This window comes from Colletes gigas, unplaced genomic scaffold (genome assembly GCF_013123115.1).
Source record: "Colletes gigas isolate AHSC1104 unplaced genomic scaffold, ASM1312311v1 Colletes_gigas_Sc00009, whole genome shotgun sequence".
Lineage (NCBI taxonomy): Eukaryota > Metazoa > Arthropoda > Insecta > Hymenoptera > Colletidae > Colletes > Colletes gigas.
In genome coordinates this window covers 5,757,718-5,781,396 of record NW_025106638.1, presented here as the reverse complement: position 1 = coordinate 5,781,396, position 23,679 = coordinate 5,757,718, and the positions used below count along the sequence as shown (strand labels likewise).

The window sequence follows — 23,679 nt, the reverse complement described above, 5'->3', positions numbered from 1 at the left end:
CGTTGAAAACATACTCCGTGTAAAGAGAGCTCGGACGTTACAGATTGCTGAGTACTAAACGGTTACCTGATTTCGGCGTTCACAGTCCAAAGTATCCACCGACGGTGGTGGCCAGAACAACGACAAGTATGGCGACGCAGATCATGATCATGATCTTCTTCTGCGCTCGGCATCAACGGATCGGCATAAAACACAATTATCGATTACAAACGTATCGCGCAACGTGGGTGGGTTTCATCGCTACCGTTACGTGTGTTTCAGCTACGATCCTCCCTTCCGCTATGCTACGCGTCACCGTGCCCTCTCGAATCGCAGCGTGTGCCTCTCTGCGTGTGCCTGCCAATTTCTGTCCGCCTCTTCGAATCGCTGGATCAACGGATCCCACCGTTAGCGGAAAATTCGCAACGGTAACCAACCGTTCGAGCGAAGATTCTGTCTCTTCCCAGAAGAACCGACGAATCGATCCCGCACCTCTCGATCGAGGAATAAAAATAAATCGATACGCGTCGCCATCGTATCCGTCGCGACTCGTGTCTTCTCGTTCGATCTAGCGTTACTCTTGCGCTTAGACCGCGCGCAACAACAAGGAATCAACGGTTCCACAAACTCGACCGTTTCTTAATCGTAAATATTATTACCTGTTTCTATACAAATGCAATTATGTACATAATACGCGTCGCGAGCGAGTATTGCGACTGCTCGCGACGGGGGCAATCGTTTCTGAGAAACGTTACGTTCCGTTTCGCCGCGTCGGGCATCGCGAGCGACACCTACACGCGCGACGATTTAAGAATAAATCGCGGCGTCGCGTAAGCGTGGCGCTGTTTCCCAACGATTCGTTGACCGTCGCCGTTGGACACATCGCACGGAGCTGCTCGAGATTTCGAACGGGTACCGACAACGCGAGACAACTTTGGGATGTTCGGAGAAAACGAGACTGTAACGCCCCCAAACACTTCGCGACGAATAGAATATCAAGAGTTTCGGATCACTTTTCTTAACCGTATACGTGTTTCTCGTAAACACAAGCTATGCAATAACAAGCGAACGTTATGGAAAAGTTACGAGGAAGTCTCGTTAATTGTCTTACCAAAAATATTGTATACGAAAGTTTGTTTCATTTAATATTGTTTTTCGCGAGCGTTGATTAATTTTCTTTTGAAAATTCAAAATACCACCTCATCCTTTTTCTTTCTAATATTATACGAGATTTGAAGGATTCCTCGGGCTACACCCGATCCTTCGTGCGTGATTTATTGTCAGACATTAACCCTGCAGTGATAACATTGAAGTACTAGCCCGAGTACTTAGTCCAATGTTACCACTGAACGGAAATAAATTATATGTTACCACTACAACCTTGACACTTTCGCGAGTTAAGCCTGGGCTACGAATACGCTACTTTTCCTCGGCATTAAAAATATTCAAAGTCTCGGTTTACATTCGAGTCTGGTCCAGGGCCCTGCTACAAGTTGGGCTAGCCGGATCATTTATTTCGAGGCTCAAATTTATAGAAAAAGAAAATTGGTAAAAAACTTCTATACTCTCACATTCGATCCGTATTCTGACGATACTAACAGTCTTGGTACGGAGAACAATCTAACTGCGTTTTGTTCCGGATTTGCTAATTCAACTCGGTCGGTAAGGATCACTTAGCAAATCCTACCTCGCCACGCTACTGGACCATAGTTCGACAAATCTTTTATCAAATTAATACACACATATATTAATAAATATCGAGGAATAAGAGACTGTTCGAACAATTAGTCGCGTCTGAAGTAGACACTGCTAGATAAACCTCACCGACGAGTTCGACTCTTTCTCTTCGTACCAAACGTATTACTTTTTACGGAAGAGTTTATTTTATAATATACGTCTCTAGAAGTCCTCTATATTGTCCCGAATATTCGAGATGAGATCTCGAACAGCTCTAATACCACGACACCGCATACACCAGTCGAAATCATGAGGTAGTTCGAAGCCGCGAATCTAGAAACAAAGGCCGGAACAAAAAAGGAAAAAAAAACATCGCTGGAGCACGTGTCGGTCAACGATCGATGGAACAGCGTCGAGCTCGTATAACCCCGTGAAACTTGACACTCTTTTTTTCGTTCACGATCCGTAAATATCTCGCACCGTCGTCCTGTTTCTCCATTTCTCTCTTATTCCCTCAACCCTGTCACAAACCTCGTTCTATCTCCTATTCGCCAGTCAAGATCCATCGAATCGGTCGCAAAACAATCCCACCGAGCTTATCGCGAACGGAAAACCGTGTGTGTCATGTCAGCTGGCTCATGTTTCGTGACTGCCTTGCACACTGTTCCCTGAAATATCTCGCATCGTGGCTTGATCTTCTTACAATGCATACACCAGAATTATTATAAGAATGATGAACACTATTATCAGGCAAATTACGATGAACATCAATTTCTGTGAACAAAATACAATATTGCGATCACTCGGCGAACGCGCGTGGCCGCTTTAATTATAAGCAGAATGGAGAGTAAAGAAGTTGTCGCGGTGCGCAAAGCAATCGCGATAGCTTTTTTACTACGAGATTCTTGGAATTATTTCTTGTTCACAAGGATGGAAAAAAGCTACCCCTTTGATGCCACAAGAACCCCATAGATGGCAGCATCAGCGCTCATTATCGACTCCAATACGGGTAGTAGAAGATGGAGCGAAGTCGAAACAGTGGAGGATCGTGATCAGCAAGGTACTTAGCAAAATAAACCGACTCGTTCTCTTCTCTCGTCCATTTCGGAGATTTCATAGCAACGATTATCTTGGTTGTACGAATTAGAGACGAGCAAAATACAGTGTTGTTAACCTGATTTACTTTCAACAGCGATTTCATAGAGCCTAAGATATTAAGAATTTTAATTTTAATTTTGCTCGTCTCGAGTACAGGGTTTATTCTCCAGCATCGGCCAAGATCGATCGAATAAAAGATGGCGGAGAACCGAGAGAAGGAACGACCAGTCGGTAGACAGTCACAAAGAATGAACCAATGTATGCCTGCGCCTTTGACATGCACGATGGTCGCGTTAGTGGAAGAATGTAGCTTCTGTTAATGAGTTATTGCGTTAACAAACAAGTTGTTACGGAAGTAGAGGTTAGAGTCGAGAACAACTGGAGCTCGAGAGGAAGATAACGAAGTCGATGCTACCGATTGCCTAGGTTTGTGCTGAATTGGTAAATGTCACGCGGAGAAAAAAAGATCAGTCATTATATGTCTCGAATATTAATTAATATATGAATATATAAACGACTAGGAAGCATAACTTTTTCAGGAGGATTCAAATCGAAAATACTTATTTCTGAAAAGAGTCAGGCGTATTCCTGACTTTGTTAAACACTGTCTATTTGTCATTTGTTATTCGACACTGATCTTTCTTTCTCCCTACTCTAATCGATCCTCGCTAACCATCTAGTTCTTCGTTCCGTCCCTCTGTTTCTTCTCTCGCGATTAAGTTTTCGAATTACAACCAATCCTCCCCCTCCTTCTATCATATTAAATCCTCTCGTCGATTTGGCCGCGCGCGTTGTTTCCACACATGTCCAACGAAAAAAAAGGTTCCCCGCTCCACCCTGTATCTTACTCTTTAGCTACTCTTCGGAACGTATGCTATTAGTACGGAGATTAATATCAGGACCAATATTAAGACGCAGATTAGGATGAAGGTCAATTTCTGTGGACAGAAAAAGAAATATACGATTCGCATCAGAGGTCGCAGAGACAAAACACCGAATCTACGACAACCGAAACGGTCGAATCGTACACAGCGTGGAAATCACCAGAGGAGACAGAAACATCGGTGGCAAACAGACAAATAGAAAGCGACGGGAGAGAAGAGTGAAGCGGAAAGAATGAACAGAAACAGTGGCAGCGATGGTTCTGGTACTTTTATCGAGACAACAATCAGGCATTTTAATGAGAAGTTGCTCTGCGAATATGTACAAAGATTACGTTTTAACTCAAGGGGCCTGTATAATTATATTTATTATTCTTCGTGATTTTTCCCATATGTTAACACCTGAAGTGTTCATTATTTCTTTAAAATAAAGATTGCATACACTACCACAAATATGTTGTTAATGTATTATTAGGTTCAGTATAGAGTCTATAGTACAAACATAGTTATGTTTTAAAGATGCCGTTACGTGACTACTTCATAGTTACGGAATGAGAAAACCCTGTTAATATTTTATGTTTCCAAATGTTTTAGTAGAATGGCCCCTTAAATTCGAGACTTCTGACTGGTCCCAAGCAATGACAAAAGCCTACGACGATTTTACGTGACATCGTGCATGCTGCTGACAACGCCATCTACGTTAACCTCTTCAGGGATAATGGCGGACATGTTTAATTTTTTAATTAATTTCGACTATCGTAACATGGAAACCATCACTGAAATTGTGAATAAATGCTCGTAATGCATTTATATTTATAAATAAATGTATTAACGGGGTTAATTTTAATTTTTAATTATTCCAAAACAAAATAATTCCTCCCTGACGAGGTTAGAAATTAATAGACTACATCGAGAAACGTTTTACAAAAGTTAAACAAAAGCAAAGCAAAAGAAGAAGGCAGAAAGGAAAGGTAGATACGTATCTAGAAATTGAATGTAATTCAAATATACACGAATACAACACAAATCAACACAAAAGGGTAACATAAATAATAAAGAGTAAAATAAAAGAAGAAACACAAAACTAAGATACCAGAACATTTTAAAAATATTTTTCTAACTACCCCACGAATGTCTAAAAAAGTGAAATAAAGAAACGTTGTGCTTTTTATACCGACTACTGAAAAAATATACTCGACAGCGGTCAAAAGGCCTGCGTGCAAAACGAAACGGTCGATTGTGACGAGAGATACGACTCGTTCGACGACTGTGATGTGTCTGATGTGAGGAAACGGGAGAAAGGAGGCATCGTCGCAGATGGAGAAAAAGATACGTTGCGAAGGAAACTGGATACGCATCGTCCTATGGCTTTTGCGTTGCAATTTCTAATCGAAACTCCTTGTTCTAATGTTAAATACACCTTCGACTTCATGGAACTCCATAGAAAAAAAACCTAGAGGGGTTAGATTAGGAGATCGAGGGGGCCACCCAACAGCTCCATATCTTCCAATCCATTTACCACGAAAAGTCTCATTGAGAAATGTTCTCCATGAAGTGTTCCATGAAGTCGAAGGTGTATTTAAATCAAAAGCCTAATACATGTGGCAAATCGATAGCAACAATCGAAGATACAGCTTTTGCCTGTAACAGTAATCTTTCAAACTCCTCAGGAGTTCAGCGGATGCAGTGGATGCAGTCCATGGAAACCCGCTTAGCTGATTACATACAATCAAAAGGTGACCATTATGAGCAATATCTTCAAATTACTTTATATACTGTAAATAACTGTGAAACGCGGGAAAAATTTTAATAGGGGATTCTAGAGGCCATAATAAGACGAAAATCAAGAATACAAATTTGTTGATGGAGGCTTTGTTAAAAAGTTATTAACGTTTAAAGTTTCGCTCGTGCTGAATTTTTTTCTCGAAAATGCGCAAGATTTCGGGGATATGTCTATTCACCAAAAATTATTGTAATTGACCCCCGCAACCGAAAATAATTTTTCCAAGACGATTTGAAATTTTTTTTTCCGTCGAAAAATTTCAGCATCTACCCGATTTTTTTTTTCGAAAATGGATAGGATTTTGGAGGTATGTGTATTCACCAAAAATGATTGTAATTCACCGCCGCAACCAAAAATAATTTTTCCAGAACGATTTGAAATTTTTTAATTTAATTGTTAATAACTTTTTAACGAAGCCTCAGTTAAGAAATTAATATTCTTGATTTTCGTCTTATTTTGGCCTCTAGAATCCCCCATTAAAATTTTTCCCAGGGATGGCCGAACACCCTGTATAACAATTTTTTGCTCACAATCACCTCCCGAACATGTTGGCGGAGTTTGTCGGTTGAGACCTGGAACACCCTGTATAGTCGAGGCGCGGGTACGAAAACGATGCAGATTGGAAAGACCTGACAGATAGAACCGATCCAACGGCGATCAAACGTTTATCAGTCCGATTAACGTTTTATCTTGACGAGCTTTGCTTCGCCATTCTTCAGCCATGATCAGCTCGCCTCAGGCCCTGACCACGCGGTCGCCGCTGACCCACGTGATCGATGAAGTGCTCAATGGCGGTTCGTCGACTCATCCTGCCGTGCCAAAGGATAGGGGCCGATGGAAACGAGTGGGAGAAATAGCTGGTTTTAAACACCGACGTCCAATGGAATCGAAGATCAAATGGAACTAGTGGAAAATAGGACGGATGTAGCGATGGGACTGATACGATCATGTATCGACGATATTCCAACAATTTTATAGCAAAATCTATGTATAGCTCAACAAATTTAAAATCATTATTGTTATTGTTATGATGAGTTCGACGACATTAAATACCATGGTCTTGAAATGACCTGGGAGTTAGAAAAAAAGCTATTTTACAAGCTAACCTAAAATAAATATCCTAAAATAAAGCTCCAAATAAAAATTTAAACTTTCATAGACTGTTAATATTTGCTTATCGCACAAAGAGAAATACACCTCAGAAAGAGGCCACGGACCACATATAACGTTGACATACGCTGCTAAAGCAAATCGTGTCAACCTGACCCGAAGGAATAGAAACGTTGTACCGTAACTCGGAGAAACAACAGGGTTAAAGTTGACACAATGCGGAATATATTTAGGAGGATCTCTCGCAGCTCGAACGATGTGGAGCATCTATAGGGAATCGCTTGTTCGACGGAGAGCAGAATTACCCGCCCTCGTCCCCACCGTTCGCCCCGCCTTCCTCAGGCCACTCCCTCAGGGACCTTATTAAATTTGTCGAGCTACACCTGGCGTCAATTTCTGATACTGAAACTTTTGTAATGAATACTCGATCCACACCGATGCCGTACAATACCGCGTAGACATCGAACCTGCATTAAATATACCTGGCTCGAGAAATAAAATCAAATCGATAAAGATAATTGCTCGAAATTAAGCCAGTCCGCGACTGCTTCTTTCGTGTCGATTAAACCTTGTTCGAACGAAACCACTGCCTGGGACTCGTAACAGTGTACAAGCATAGAAGAGAAAGTGACGAGAGACGGGACCCCAGCGATGACGTCGACCCGCTGGTTTACGCGTGCACGTATCTAACCTCTTTACGCCGAGTCGAGTGTTCTATCGATTCTAATCGTCTCGGTACCATTCCCATCACTACGTATTTTACGGTTACCCGGTGGATCGGCTCGAAGGATGTTGCACCCAAAGTTAATATTACGTGTGAACGTGTATTCGTTGTGCGTGTATGTATATACGTACACGTACATATAGGTATACACGTAGACGTAGAGAGAGGTTATGAAACATACACCGTGTAATCAAGCCACACACACCGCATTAATTATGTTAATATAGTTGCAAGGGTATTATGCGTTTGAAATAACGCATAATAACGGGCGTTTCTCATTCTTGTTTAAACGTTTGCACCATGTTAAGTTTTCGCGAACCTTCCACCTGACCGGCGCTCTAAATTTTATACAAGTCCACGGTCTCAAACATTTTTTAGTTTGGAGGCACAGTTAGCACACTTATGTTCAACAGAACAAAGCGACACAAGTAGAGAGGCACAGATGACATATAATATATATATATATACATATATATGTATACAATGATGCAAGTATACGGACAGATATGTATTACGAAACGAGTAAGTAGGTATAAACAATAGGTTCGTGGGTGTATATATACATATATATATATATACATATACATAGAGACATATATATGCGAGCAGCGATTCGATCGTACAGGTGACAAGCACGTTTGTTAAGTACGAAAGAAAGTGTCGTTCGTTGTTAGATGTCGCGCCGTAAGGAAAAAGAGTAACGCACACAAAGATAGAGGAGAGCGTAGTCAACCGGAAAGCGTTAAAGCTTTTAAAGTAACAGAGTCAAACAAAATAGGTACACATGGACGGTAAAACGAGACAGCCGGAAACGAGGATGAGGGGCGAGGATAGAAGGCGATGGTCGTGAGAGATCGTGGCCAAGATAGGGTTAGGATAGAGAGGAGAAACAAAAAGTGACCAATTAGAGGCGAAAGGCCGACGGACTCGCGCGATGATCTGGGATTGACTTACCCGTCGGGCTTTGCTTTGATACTTGAGTGCCTTTTTGGTGTCCTGCGTAGCCGTCTGCACGTAGTCCACCGCGTGTTCCACATGGTACTCTATGCGATCTATCATCTCGCCCTAAGGTGCATGTGCGAAATTCACACAGCGTAACAGGGAAGAAGAATGTGTTAGTCAGTTCGTAAGCTTTCTCGTCGACCATTTTCGTCGCGATCGGAGAACATTGAAAAACGTTCCCAGTTCCTGAAGTAGCGACAGTTAACGATAACGATCGAGACGTTATCCCTCCATTTTATTTTCTTTTACCATCGCGTTCGTTCTCTATACCATGTTGATATTAATACTGCCGTTATTTTGACCACTTACAACGATGAACCAAAACGAACACATTTCGTATTTATTGTATCAAACATTTGAATAATAAAAATTTACAAACGTGAGTATACGTTGGATACAAAGGCGAGGTATAAACAGCATATAACGTTTTCACGTATCATTTCCTAATCTGTAATACAATGGTATCGCTCTTGGATACGTGAGTACGTTTGAAAACATTCATACGATGTGTTAAGTTTTGTTCATCACTATATTTAGTCCCATGCACGCCACGCAATATACATGTATTAGCGTTACAAGTAATGCCAGGTATCAGTTTTCTCGTGAAAAGTTGCCCGGAAGATAAGAGAACAATGGCGGCTGTGAAAAGGCTAGCCATTATTGCCGTAGCTTACTCCCTTTCGCGAGAAAGCTTTTGATCAATGAAATACAGCGAACGAGATCGGAATAAATAATCGATATCAACGAATTCGAACGCCTCGTTAATTGTACACGACGAATAAACCTGAGATAAAATTTAAATAATCGCTCGTGCCCGTCCTCCGCCTTACCTGACTTTCTACCAGCATGGCCATGTCCATGAACATATCATGAAGTTCCCTAATCGAGTTCTCTAGTTTGATAATATCGGCGTGGCGGGCCTCGATGTCAGCGAGGGTCTGTTTCGCTTGTTGCGTTTCCATGATAATCTACAAGAAGGGGACAACGATTAGTCAGTTTGAAAACACCATTTTTCTCTCGCAGTACAGTACACATAAGGGAAAGATCAGTCTTGGAAGAGATTTCAACCGTATCAGACATGAGAAGAGGACTTAAATGAAGGCAGTAGATTGATTATTTTGGTGTCTAGAGTCACTTCTTAAATTTTCTCCTAGGGAGTAGCTCAACACTATGCACAAGAACGATTTGAAGACTTTGATAGATGTTTGGTCTGGTAACTAGGTGTAACTGTTATGTAGGAAGGAAAGGACAGGATCAGGACAATGAAGAGTCTCAGGATCTCGTCCAGATAATAGAGAATCTCTCCAAGGAAAAATTATTGGACAATTCCTCTGGAATACTTTGATAAGTGTCCTGATCTTGTAACTAGGAGTGACTGGTTGGACATGATCAGGACAATGAAGAGTATCAGGATCTCGTCCAGATCATAGAGAATCTCTCCAAGGAAAAATTATTGGACAATTCCTCTGGAATACTTTGATAAGTGTCCTAGTCTAGTAACTAGGAGTGTCTGGTTGGACATGATCAGGACAATGAAGAGTATCAGGATCTCGTCCAGATCATAGCCCACCTTTCTAAGCTCCTTTCTAATTCTAAAATTGATGGACAAATTATTCTACAATGCTTTGATAGATGTCCTAATTAGGTGTAACTGTTATGCCAGAAGAGTAGGACTTTGGTGAGCAGGACGAAGGCATTGGATTGCAGAAAGTCGTGGGTGCCAGGTTACTTTTTAGCTCAAAACTGATCTTTCCAGACCCGTGGCTCTCGAACGGTGAAACGAATGAACGTTTCTTACCCCTTGCGTGAACACAGCCGGATTTCCCTGTTCCAACATTTCCTCTAGTTCCTCGTTAGTGGTCGTCCTCCCCGCTGCAAGCGGCGAAATCGATCGGTTAAGATGGTATTTAGAGAGCTAAGAGTGCGTTGACGCGCTCTCACGCATACGTAATGGGAATAGCCGAACGCATAGGGCCACGCTTACTGATTTCCAGCTGTCGTTGTATCCTTCCCTTACACCGCTCTCTGTAATCGGTCTGCGTTCGATTGTACTCTGTCATCACCTCGACGAACTTCCTGGACAACGTCGACTGCTGTGTCTTGCGTATCCTGAGATCCGCCGACGATTTGTTCGTGTGCTCTTCTTGCTCGATATTTTGCTCTATCACTGCGCACCAGAAAAACGAAATGTCAATGTTGAGACACTGTCACCGTTGAACGGGCGAGCGTACACAGAGCGGAGGATCAAGAAACGAGAGTAGAACGCCTAAGGAGTTCTTTTACCTACGCTATACGTCGTTTACAATTATTTTTAGCGCGTCGAGCGTTATACAGGGTGTCTCACCCGATTTTGACATCTTCATTTTCTCGCTATTGTTACTCGTAACAAAAAATGTTTCAGCGGAGGCTTGAATGGTATCGAGTGGAGCATATTCTGATGTTATTAGTTTTTTCGCGAGTGGACGCGTAAAAGTCATATAAAGGTCAACTTTGTTTTTTTAAATGGAACGAGGTATTTTTTAATACATCGATCGATTCAGCTGGACAATCGTTATAAAAAAGTACTAACTATGTAACGTCGAAAAATTAGTAGTTTAGGAGATATTTCAATTTAAATAATTCTAAAACACCATTACTGTTGTACTAAGACGTTAACGTTTATTTAGTAGTTACTATCCAAATAAAAACTAACTATTCTTATAATTAAATAGCTTTTTTTATAGCATAAGGCTATTTCATAAAAATTTTATTGTATTTCATTTTAAGATATCACTATAGTCAATTTTTACTATCCAATTAAAAATTACATACATCTATTAGTAATTTTCATTGGATATATTATTATTAAATATTATTATTAAATAACTTCTTTTTATACCATAAGTCTATTTCATATGAATTTCATTGTATTTCATTTTAAGATATCACTATAGTCAATTTTCACTATCCAATTAAAAACTAACTATTCTTGTTATTAAATAACTTTTTTTATATAGCTTAAGTAATGACATGTGATGTAAATGGTCGTTACGTTGAACTATTCCTGTAAATAAACGCTAACGTCTTAGTACAACAGTAATGGTGTTTTAAAATTATTTAAATTGAAATATCTCCTTAACTACTAATTTTTCGACGTTACACAGTTAGTACTTTTTTATAACGATTGTCCAGCTGAATCGATTGATGTATTAAAAAATACCTCGTTCCATTTAAAAAAACAAAGTTGACCTTTATATGACCTTTGCGCGTCCACTCACGAAAAAACTAATAACATCAGAATATGCTCCACTCGATACCATTCAAGCCTCCGCTGAAACATTTTTTGTTACGAGTAACAATAGCGAGAAAATGAAGATGTCAAAATCGGGTGAGACACCCTGTATAGTATATAGAAAGTTATAAATAGAATTTGTTTTTGTTTTAATTAACAAGAACCATTTTAGCCGGCATTTTAGTGGTCGTCCTCGGAATATTACCGATGGCCAGTAACGTTAAATATAGCGTTTATTACTACCAATAGATTTTTATGAGTTTACTTACATAAGAAACTATCAATGTTTTGTATACAAACGTTAAGACTTGACCCCCTATAACGTCTCGTTCGGCGTAAATAAAAATACACAACGCCCTCTAGACACTCGACGTGCTAAATATTGACCCTTCGGATATACCAGGAAATAGCTTTTTATTTGACTTTAAGTATCAATCATGATACTTACCCTTTAATTTAGCCCTGACTTTGTTGGCCGTTTTCTTGATGTCGGACATCAGGTCCTCCAATTCCATTTTGACCTCTGCAACAAAAAGGAACGTTACACTTTAGCTGGCGATCAATGATTCATTGTCGGTATCAAACTTTATTAAATGACACTTTTCAAATCACCGCTTCTGGTTTGTTAAGTTTTTTTAAGGAATATTTTCCATTATTCTGTTACTTCGTAGCAATTTTTTTTTTGTAATTAAACCACTTACGTTGGCACGAGTCCCTTCAGTGTAAGATACCAAGCTATCAGAATTATCCAGTAAGACTTTTATAGGGTAAATACAGATTATATTGTCTTTGCTGTGACGACACCTCCCGTACTCGTCACCAGAGGGCTATACATATACGCTCCTCGAGCGATCATCCAACGTCGCGGTGTCCACCAGCAGGCCCAGAACGAAATGCTCTCTCCTTTTCTTATCTCCTGCTATCTCGCTTTACTATTCCTTTGTATATAGCAAGCTGGCTACATATTACCATTTTTAGGTTATAAAAGATCGGATTTTCCAATCCTCATCCTCAAAGTATAGAGTTACTATTATTAAACCAAAAATATTCTAACGACTTAGAGTAATTGAGAAACCTATAATTCCGTTCAAACAAATTACAATTCCATCACAACTTAAAGGGAATCCACACCGAATATTTTAGTGGCTTGATGTTTGTGATATAAATCTACACGAAGCTTTTATTAACGCCCTCCTATTCCCCATATTAGTGAATTCCAGTGTCAGCATCAGTTTGTTAACAAAACAACCTTCTCCAGAATCCCCCCCAATGTTTGATCGATTCATACACGCATAACGCATTTTAACAGGGTCTATTCATAGTACTGGATATATAAAATGTTGGAACACAGCCTCGTAGCCCCCATAGTCGAAGCATGGAAGGCAACGCTCGAACTCGAGTTCGAATGTTTGGAAGATTAATTTCCCCGCAGTTACGACTATGCGTGAAGGGGTTGGAAACAGAAGAGAAATACGGAACCGCTGGAAGCCGTAGCTGTGACAGCTTCCTAACGAGATTATTCTTTCGGCGAACAAACGGTTCACCCAAAGATTATCTTCGACAATTTTTCGAAAACATTGCGCAGTAATTCCTGCTGTCAACCACCAAAATCAGCACCCATTTGGTTCATTTGCGATCGAGTTTAGACGGGAGGCTGTGACCGTTGCGCGTTCGAGAAAAGTGAATCCGGGTATAGGCGATGGCGAGAGAGAAACAGAGATCCGCGTTACCATAGTGGAATCCTATACAGGGTGTTCAAGGTTCTAGAGACCAAAATAAAACGAAAATCAAGAATATCAATTTCTCGATTGAGGCTTCGTTAAAAAGTTATTAAAAAATAAAATTAAAAAATTTCAAATCACATTGGAAAAATTATTTTCGGCTGCGGGGGTCAATTACAATCATTTTTGGTCAATAGACATATCCCTAAAATCCTACGTGCTTTCGAGAAAAAAATTCTTTACCGAGAATATACCGTGTGGCCAGAAATGTTTTCTCGAAATTTCATGCGAAAAAATACATTGGATGTAAGGTTTGCTGGTATGCCTTGTCTGTGGTGAAACTACTATCGCTTGCACGCAGCTGTTCGCAAGATTGCCGGTTCACAGGCGGAACTCTAAACGTTAATAACTTTTTAACGAAGCCTCAATCAACAAATTGGTATTCTTGATTTTCATCTTATTTTGGTCTCCTGTATGCTATTCATTGGCAACCACCAGTGGAATTGAATTAGACTGTAAAAGAGCCTTTTTCGTTGAGATATTTTGTTCTTATTCAGCGAGTTCGTTGCATAAATAAATAAAATTGTCTTGTCGCTCGCGTTGAATTCCGTTGCTCGAATCCGGTATCGGGATTATCTCTTAAAAGCGGGAGCTACTGTACTCGGTACGGAATGCATGGCTAAAAAAAGACGTGACCGAAGGGAACGACCTTGAGCCGATACGGAAGTCTGAAAGACGAACCTAGAAATCGTTGAGGAGACATATTGACCGAACGAAGGCGAGGCTGTCTCGTGGATCAATATCCGTGATTCGTTGGCACAACACGATAAGAAGAAAGGGAGACCGGAGAACGGGAAAAGGGACACGAATCCAGTCGACCGATATCTGTCCTGTGATCGACATGGTCTTGTTTCCTTGTCCCCTCCGTTGTCATATCGCAACCACCCACTCTCCTTAAGTCTTTCTTCTCTGCTCGTCGCAGCCTCGTAACAGATTCTCTGAGAATGGTAGGAACGTTTCATCGTCCGTTCCACGGACAGTTTCGATTTTTATTAACCATACGTGGGGTTGCAAAAATAAACGATGACCCTGTCTTAAGAGTAATGAAATCGTCCCTACCACTGTTCATACTTGCATAAGCAAGATACGCGTACGAGAAGGAATTTCACCCAGTAATGAAAATTGAAATTATTTTTCTCATTGTATCTCGGTAAATACGATATCAATGGATAGACGAAATATCCCCGATAAAAATGAGTCCAAACACGACCATATTTGGAATAGTTTTAGTTACGCGTATTTCCAATAATTTTTCAAAAACGTATAATTAAAAATATTTCAAATATGGTCGTGTTTGGACTCATTTTCATCGGGGAAACATTCCCAATCCATTGGTAATGCTCTCAACAAGGTGTAATGAAAATTATAAAAAAAATTTTGTTTTGTAATAATAGCTAATACACCGAAGAGAAAATTAAACAAAAAATTATTCTGTAGTTTTTGTTTCTCGATAAGTGTGAGTCATTTCGTGGAAATAAAAATAAAAAATAATGCGGTGGAGGGTTAACGCGGCAATGTTCCAAGACAGCTGATCGTAATCCGATAGTTTCACGGACTGTTGTACTGTTGCACCGTCCCGCAACAGGGATCCTGGAATATACGGCAAAAGAACCCCACGTCACCTCGTTGGCTGGCATTCCAATCGCAAATATTTACGTTGAGGACGTCAAAGACGAGAAGAAGGGTGGTATCTGATACGTTCAACCCTCTATTTCATGAATTTTATTCCACTCTTTGGAAAGGATTATTTCTCGATCATACATTCGTGCATGAATTAATTGATACTAAAAGTTATTTTTAAAACCTCAATTTTTTGGAAAAAATGTACGTTAAGAAATTAAACGCTGTAAAGAAGGAGCCGTCTGGAATTTCTGTTCGTCGCAATACTCGTCGGCGTTTGTCATCCATCATGGTTTTAAAGCGAGCCCTCAATGAGAGCCAGAAACTCGGATTCGCTCGCAGACTTATGACGAGTATGGTGGCTGATTTTAATCCAGAAATGGACTTTCTTTATTTCAATCGGGCTGAGCGGCGCGCGTACCGCACGACACGCAGACTGAATAGAACACATCGAGAGTTAGCGGGACAGAACAACAATAAGCGAGTCATTGAAACTTTAAAGCGACGCTCCGCGCGTATCGATGTGACACGATTAATGCGAAATAAAAATTTTCATACTCCTCGTTACATTCTACAGAGTTTTCTCCCTTCCTTTTGTACGCGCGAGCATACAAAACAAAACATAACAAAGAGACTATATTAATTCTTTATTGACGACGTTTAATCGTATTCAATGTGTTATCAAAGAATCGGCAAGACTTTCTCGATGAAAATGAATCCAAACACGGCATCATTCGGACGACATTTTTTTATTAAAAAACTTCCAATTTAGCATAATTTCAAATAGTCCAAACATGGCCGTGTTTGTACTCATTTTGATCGGCAGAACCTCACCGATCCATTCGTGCTACTTTCATAGCGATTCAATGACAAATATAAAATTCGTCATTCTCATCGTTGGATGTAATTCTATTTTAGTCTAGGCGCCGAGTAAACACGAACGGTGCACGATAAATTCGCGTCGCTGATCCGGGAAGGAAATTATTTCAGTTATCCGGGTGACACCCAGGCGATATTAACCCGCTGCTTAACACTGATATAAATCAGCCCTGGGGAACGAGCCGCGAACGTCCCGTCACCTATCACACGGGGGATTTGAAACATCGTTTCTCGAATGTCGCAGGTTCGCCAGAATGCTCGTTAAATCCGATCCGTTTCGTAAGCGCGTGCACGCGGTTCGCTCGTATGCGTGCATCGCGTGCACGCGTAGGTGGCGGCGTAGGCGTGGGGCGGGGGCAGCAGATAACCGGGTGGACCGTGGACGAGGGTCGAGGGTGCGAGGATGCGAGGACGCGGGGGCCGCGCATTCCCCTGCGTCGAGGGTGCTCGATGGAATTGGGTTAATACGGGGTGGAAACGTGCCAGACCTACTTCTAAGGCCTCTCGAGACCTCGGCGCGCTCGGGAAACACAGGACGCTCGAATTCGATCGAATCGCGCGCACGTTTTGCGCCCCAGAAAAATTTCGTCGTCGGTTAAGGAACACAACCGACGCCTCGGTGAGACACAGGGGGAAGGGGGGAAAGCGTCTAGCGATCGCTCGCGAGCCCGAGTATACACCGGCCAACCGAACTGCGGCAAAATCCTGCCCGAGCATTGCGAAAGAAAGTACGTTGACTTCGTTTCGATTTTTTTTCTACGTGCGACGCCGTTCGATTCCCAACACGCTCTCGTCTCGGGCTACACGGACGGAGCCGTGCAAACGAAAATCGATCCGCGCCAGCCGGCTCGCAGCGGAGACACGAGATACGGTAACTCCTCGACTTACGGCGGTTAATTCGTTCCAAAGCTTTCCGAGTAAGGCGAATCGTATAAATAGAATGTATCGCGGGGAGAATGAAAGATTAGTACCAGGGTCGTGAAAAGCGTATTTTGAGTTAAGAGGATATAGACAGCCGAAGATTAATGTTTGCTTAGTTGGAACCTATTTAAAAAAAACATAATCGAGAAAACAAAAATATTTTTTAAAATATTTTTATTCCTTGTACCAACAGAGCGTACGAAAATAAATTCAACCACCTTAATAAGCGTAGTCCGTCCCCAGCAGTTATTTTCGTCGGAGGTGGATTCAATTTTTCTAAACATTTACGTCGAAAATCGAATCACGGATTCGTATTCGTGCGTAAACGCTAGGCTATAACAGACTTACCGCGTGAATGTTTAGAGAAATTGAATTATCTTTCCACGAAAATATCTCGAAAATAAATGTTAGAGCGAGAATATGGTTATTAAGATGTTTAAATTTGTTTTTTTTTTATGCTTAATCGGAATAATAAAAAGTACTTCAATCTTGATTACATTATTTCTTTATGGATCGGAAAATTAAAACATCGAATTTTTCGTTCGTGATTCCTCGATTTATTTGGCGTATAGAATTGCCTAAAAGATCGCCCACCTGTAGACAGACATCCTGTATAGGGATGCAACCGCATATCCACGAATCCGTGTAATTCGAGACCGCGTAATTCGAGTGCTCAACTGTATACCATTTACGCGGAGGCTGTCATGTTCTCGCGTAACCGATCTGCCTTTCGATAAACGATAGCTCCTCGTTTCTAATTCCAGACGATAGGGGCGCGATTCAGACGTTTGTCCAACAGCTGCTGTCAGATAGTTCGCGTGAAAATTACCCGTTCAAACAATTTCACGTCGATTCTTATTATTTATACTGACAAAAGAATCAATGTTAATTTGATTTTTATTTTTTTTTAACTAAGAAGGTACATCTTCGACGAGTAAGTTTTTATGCTTCTTTGGGGTTAGGAATACTTTGAAGGATCGTAGAAATTAAAAATCGGAAAAAATAATTTTAGAAATTCGGATGATCTTACGTGGTTGGAACTATCATTTCGTTTAAACGTGTAATACCTAAGCTGTTTGTGTTGGTGTAATATTTTTTAAGAATGGCCAGAAAAAAAAAATTCAGCCTTATCTGGGTTAAGTTTATCGCCTCAACCTAGCACTTCCACGGCGAGTGGTGTCAATGTCTCGTCTGTATTGCCGGGACAGGGAAGAAACAATCTCAGATTAAGGGGAATGTGACACTTTGTGTAAGTAGAATGGCGGCGAGTCATTTTGCCTTACGTAGTCTGATACAACGTCTGGTCCAGTACGTTTCGCGCGTACATAAAAAACAGAACACGTATTAAAATAAATCAACTAAATATTAACTGAAAACGAGCACCGAATAAAAAATTAAACTTCGTTTTAATATAACAAGCTTTCATATAAAATATGAAAATGTTTTATCTCTGTACTTATAGCTTAACCTAAATATTGTACGTAATACTTCACGTGATTATATAACCTCAAATTATTTCTACACTTTTCTGAAGACCTTATCCGTAGCTCGATACATAGAATAAAGACCTTTTGTCCATTGTTCTAGAAATCCAATAATTTTACTCTTTTCAACGCATAACCAATTAATTACACGGTACAATACACATTATATATAATATTATGAATAAAAACATTGTTGCGAACCTTTTTCTATGCTGATTGCGAAAATAAATCTCACGTTTGCGTTTTCATTGTTCGTTTGATTCATTTTTAGAACGAGTTGCGAATAAATCAAAGTGTCAAACCTTTTAAGATGTAAGCAAACTTACAATTCTATAATTAAAATTATAAATCAACCAGCGGGCAGTCTAGACGTTGCCTCATCCGATTATCGCTTCCTCCGACCAATGGCACACTATTTAATCGGAAGGTGATTCAACAATGATGTCAGACACGGATGTATGCACTTTTTGCATCCATTCAATCAGTATACAGAGGAATGCAATTGCTTTCGAAATGATTGCAGGAAACCATGGACCATTATTTTTGTTGTATTTACGATTTAATAAATTAAAGTTTCACATATTTTCTAGAACAATTTTTTTGTTATTTATTTTCTAATTTTGTATCATCATTGTGTTATAATTATTATTTTTAAGGCCGACGAGAATAATAGTTTCTATCGAACTGCTCTTACTACCATTTAACACAGATTTTGTATACATTTGCCATTTAATTTGGCATGCTATAATTGACAAGTTAACGTTTTAAATGCGCTAAATTTTTCTGGGACACTCTAATAGACCTCCCTGACAGATATCCGACAAAAGGGACGCCAAACATTTCCAACGAATGGAGGCTCGTGAAAGCCCCGCCCACCGGGGTCGGATCTTTCACGCTCCGGTCTATACATTGTATCTCGACGCAACGCTTTTGAACGATACCCCGTCCCTGGGAAGAACGGGCCGAGCTGGGAGGAAACGAGCAACGAAAAATCGATATCTATTGTAAAGTCGGTCGTTCGGAGGTGTTCGTTCCTCGTCGAATTCGATAACGAAGGCGCTGCACGCGAGTCCGCGTCGGTCGATGGCTTTGACACTCCGGGTCGAGAATTTCTGTAGTTCCTCCGCCGCCCACGCCGGATTTAAAAACCGCCCGAAGGCGAAGCCTTCGCGAGTGTATAATAGCCCCGATTTATCTCGCGAATATGATCACGTCTCTGCCATTTTCGAAATGTCAGGTTGGCTCAGCGGCGAGGCAGAGATGGATTTTTCACCCACCCCACCGTCCGCCAGATCCTTCGCGCTTCATCTCCTTCTTACCTCGCCAATCTGATCCGTATTAACCTCTCCCGACCATTCACCATCGCCCACAATAAACGCAAAAAAAGTATTAAAAAAATATTCCGTAGAAATTGCCTTTAAAAATTAAAAAAATAAATAAATAAATTTCTTTGAATTTTTTTACAGATCCATGCAATATATTTTCAGGTTAAGTTCGAAGGCAGCCCGCGTCGGTACGTTCGAGCAATATTGTCCGTTCGATACACGATATTGTACACTTTCTTCGGGCGTGTAATAAAGACGTTGTCAATATATCATTGAATCCGCTCGAAGATGAAAGTCGAGAACGCCTATTGGTTTCCACCCTCGTCCTCGCCATCTTCCCTCCTTCTTCCCGAGACGTTCTCTCATCTCTGATTCGCTTCGTGTCCGTACATTTCATTCTTTCGTCTACTCTGATCGATATTATCCGACTCGCTGCGAACGACGTCAGTTTCAACAACCAGCTATTTCGGGACGAATATGACGGAAGGAATCGTGTAATTGCAACGATCGGAAGACACGATAACGCGACGCGGCACATTCGTAACGGGAACTTTTAATAACAGTAATAATTAGGGTCGGGGAAAATTTTATGGACGAACGACGAATACAAATTTTAGGGTCGTTCTTGATCGAACGTCGAACTCTGGGTCCACTTTGACCCGGAATTTAATACACTTGTAAATTCTTCGGTATTATTTATTTCTACAATGTATTTACTATTATTTAGTAGAAACTAAAATTTCACGATTTTTTAAAACACGCGGGTCAAAATAGACCCACCTTACGGTGTAAGCGTTATTTATTTATTTAATATTTTTATCTCTAATTTCTTAATTATAATTACTTTAGGAACAGTCAAATAGTATCTTCCATAATTTTTGATTCCGACATTTTATAACCTGGCGTCTCTATTTAAAAATTTCCACTTCTTTTACTCGCTTTATCGCTCTGATTAATCGTTATTGGCTTGCTATCGATTGAACTTATAAATAACGTTTCTTTTTCTAAAGAAGATATAAGTTAAAGGTCGAAACGGATATTGAATAAACAAACTACGTTTCAATACGCTCAATATTCGAGCGAGAAAAAGAATTTCATTAAAATAAAACATGATTCGTGAGAGGGAGGTTTTGGTTCCCAAAAGGAGATGGAAGACGTATTATATTACGTAGATACGATCCCGTGTCAAAGTGAAGAAGTTTAAATGCTAAACCAGCAATACTCGAAGTGCAACCCCCGGCTATTGAATCATATGGATTGGCGAGCGTCAGATCGAAACTGGGCGGACCAGTTTAATTTTCTCCGAAATTTGCTGCCACCTGCAGTTTATTCTGCATTGGTAGAAAAGATTCACAAATATTAAATACTTGTCTAATTTAAAAAATTTCACTTTAAATTTAAATTAAATTTTAAATTAAAATTCGTTCAATTAAAATAATTATTTCTTTTTTAATCCACTAATATCTTTTAACGACACGTGCGAACAGCTAGTTCCGTTAAAAACCATACATGGGAACTTGTCTCGCGGTGTCTTGTATCTCCAAAAGTTTTCGAGATACCATTAGGGGATGAAACTTTCCAGGGTGGCCCCCTCCCCCCTCCCTTTAACTCGAGTCGCTTCAGCCACTAAAAAAGTATCCCCTTTATTCGACTCTACGAATCTGCAAAGTTTCGTCAAAATCAATTTTAAGGGACAGAGGGGGTAGTTGGGCGGATGTTCGAGAAAGAATAGTATACATAAAGTATGAAAGCGATCGTACGGGGACGAGGAAGAATTCCAGAATACGTTGCACCGGTCGAAACAATTTCCCCAAGTTTTCCTTCCGGGGGAAAACGTCGGGCCAATCGGGGGGTTGCACGATTCGGGATATTCGGGATACATATTCCTCGCCTTGCAAGGAGAAAAGGGGCTCGATCGATCCTTTCGGCGACGCTAGACGCAAACGCCTACTCCTTTCCTCCGTACGATTTCGTTCGACGTTAACCTCTCTCGTTATTTCCCTGGAGCTTCGACCCGAAGATATGTAGGTGCGAGAAGTCACCGATCAGAATAGCCACGCCGCGGGGAGGAAACAACTTGCTACGAGGCCTTAATCGCGAGAGCAAATAGGACGGGAAGGATGTCGAATCAGCAACAGCTGACCGGGTCTCGCGATCCAACACGCCACGGACCGTGAACGAACATAGCCGCTGCTAATTCGATAAATTAATATCTCCAGAGCTGGTCCAAGGAACGTTACGTAATTGCAATTTACACCAACTTCGACAGAAAAGCCTCCAACCGGGACAACGTTCGCTGTAACGAGCCGTAGCGACGAGAAAATTTGTTATTTTTCGTATGTGTAATATTTGCAGGGACACCCGTTACGTGATGCCACCCGATACGCGCGTGTTGTGATGCGTGCTAAGAGTGCGAAGCGTGAGAAAGAAAGAAAGCGAGATAGAGAACACGAGAAAGAGCGAGAAGAACGATGGAGAAGGTCGCGTGACGCGACAGTGCCAGACGCAACAGTCGAACGAAAGGACGCTTGTTTTTTTGTACATCTTACTTCTTCCAATAAATATCACCTTTGACGTTACTTTTTCCCGTTATAATGTGCCCCTTAAAGAGAATTTCCGTTCTTGATACAAAGGAAACACGTGGAAGGAGTAGAAACGTGTGTTGTAACCGGGAGGGGAACAACAGGGTTAAAATGGCGGCGAGCTACGTCAGTGACGGCCAGTTACAGACTGCACAATGACGTAGGACTACGTCAGCAGACGCCAAAGTGTTAAGGGACTTTTATATCGGTACGGTTTTACATGCTGATAGGAGAACATGCGCGATTGGTATGTTTGTGCTCGGGGATGTGACGTGTTCTGCGGTAGATGACGAAAGAGGAAAGTTTCACCCGTTAGCGCATATTTTCCTGGAATTCTTAGAGACCCAGCCACCTGCAGTCTACTGTTCGTGTGACCTACGGTCGGGTCGAGAACCATGGGGTGTACAGCTGTCCAGGATTCTCAGTTTTTTAGTCTGTGACCCGTCTACTTTGCACTGTAATACGATCTTTGACCTGTCCTGCCCGGAGGGGACGACAATTTGTCAGTGAAAGGATCGGTCAAGCCACGACAAAGAAGACCGTTGAAGAACGAACCTCACGGAACATTTAGGTGTTTACAATGTATATAACTGAATAATGGTGGTCGAGAATAAATCTCTGAAATATACTAATACTTCCTGAAATGATTCTGTTCAAAATTAATAGAAGAAAAGTTCTAGTTAGGGGTATATTTTACATTTTATCTCAACGACTTTCGGCCATCTTGAAACAGTCAACCGGTGGTGCAGCCATGTGTTGCGGATTACCGATCGATGTTAGTACACAAAATTGATAAATACTACGAACGTAACGTAAAAGTTGATCCACGAATAAGTCTGAAATTATTATTCAATGCTCTGAATAAGATTTGCAAAGACGCCAGATATGGAAACGACGTCAGTCGCGCGTCTTTCTACGCAGAGAGTCGTCTCGACGGGCGTAGATCGATAACCCCAAAGTAAACGACGAATCTCCCCTACCGAGGAAGGAACTTTTCCGCAGTCTCGAAGGACAACTCCGGGAGCCAGATGGGAGAAAGCGATTTCAGGTCCTGGTTTCCAGATTACGTTTACCCTCGACAAAAGGAAACCATAGGAGCCAGCTAATCCAGCGCTATGCACGGACACACCGCGGAACGGACCCCTCGGGGCGGATTTTGCTCTTGTAATTACTAAAACAGAGACAATCGCATGGAAGCTGGTTGTTCGCAATTAGCTCGTAACGAGTACGGAATGAAAGAGGGAATCTTGTTCACGGCCAATTGATATCGAGACACGTGACACAGTTTTTCAACGAACCGAATCTCATTGTCAGTCTTTGAGCGTACGCGGATTGCAGAAGTAACGACGAAGTGCTACGATATTGTAAAAAATATTTTCTTCGACTAATGAAATTTTGAGAATTGCCATTTGCGAGATCGTGTCGAAGCAATGAACTTCGTATAAAAATCAATCGTGGCGCCATCGACGATTCCAAGAACTCGAACTGGTTTTATTGCATATAACGGGGGATTACTGTATTCCATTTGCTCTTCCCGTCGATCGTCGCATGTAAAAATAGTC

General features: G+C 41.0%; 1 protein-coding gene across 6 annotated transcripts in view; it reads right to left on the bottom strand.

The window, feature by feature from the left end:
* LOC122397284 (syntaxin-1A) overlaps positions 1 to 23,679 on the bottom strand; it is a 46,139-nt gene that overhangs the window by 8,888 nt on the left and 13,572 nt on the right. The window contains exons 4-10 of one of the 6 annotated variants that reach the window (XR_006259094.1): positions 11,974 to 12,048; positions 10,239 to 10,421; positions 10,053 to 10,126; positions 9,085 to 9,222; positions 8,207 to 8,317; positions 7,959 to 8,000; positions 67 to 2,430 (exon numbers count right to left, since the gene is read on the bottom strand). Coding sequence is in view for 3 of the 6 variants with exons in the window: in XM_043396388.1 (XP_043252323.1) it covers positions 3,606 to 3,692; positions 8,207 to 8,317; positions 9,085 to 9,222; positions 10,053 to 10,126; positions 10,239 to 10,421; positions 11,974 to 12,048 (668 nt within the window). In the remaining 3 variants the exon portion in view is untranslated. The other 5 variants (XR_006259093.1, XR_006259092.1, XM_043396389.1 and 2 more) reach the window with 5 other exon arrangements.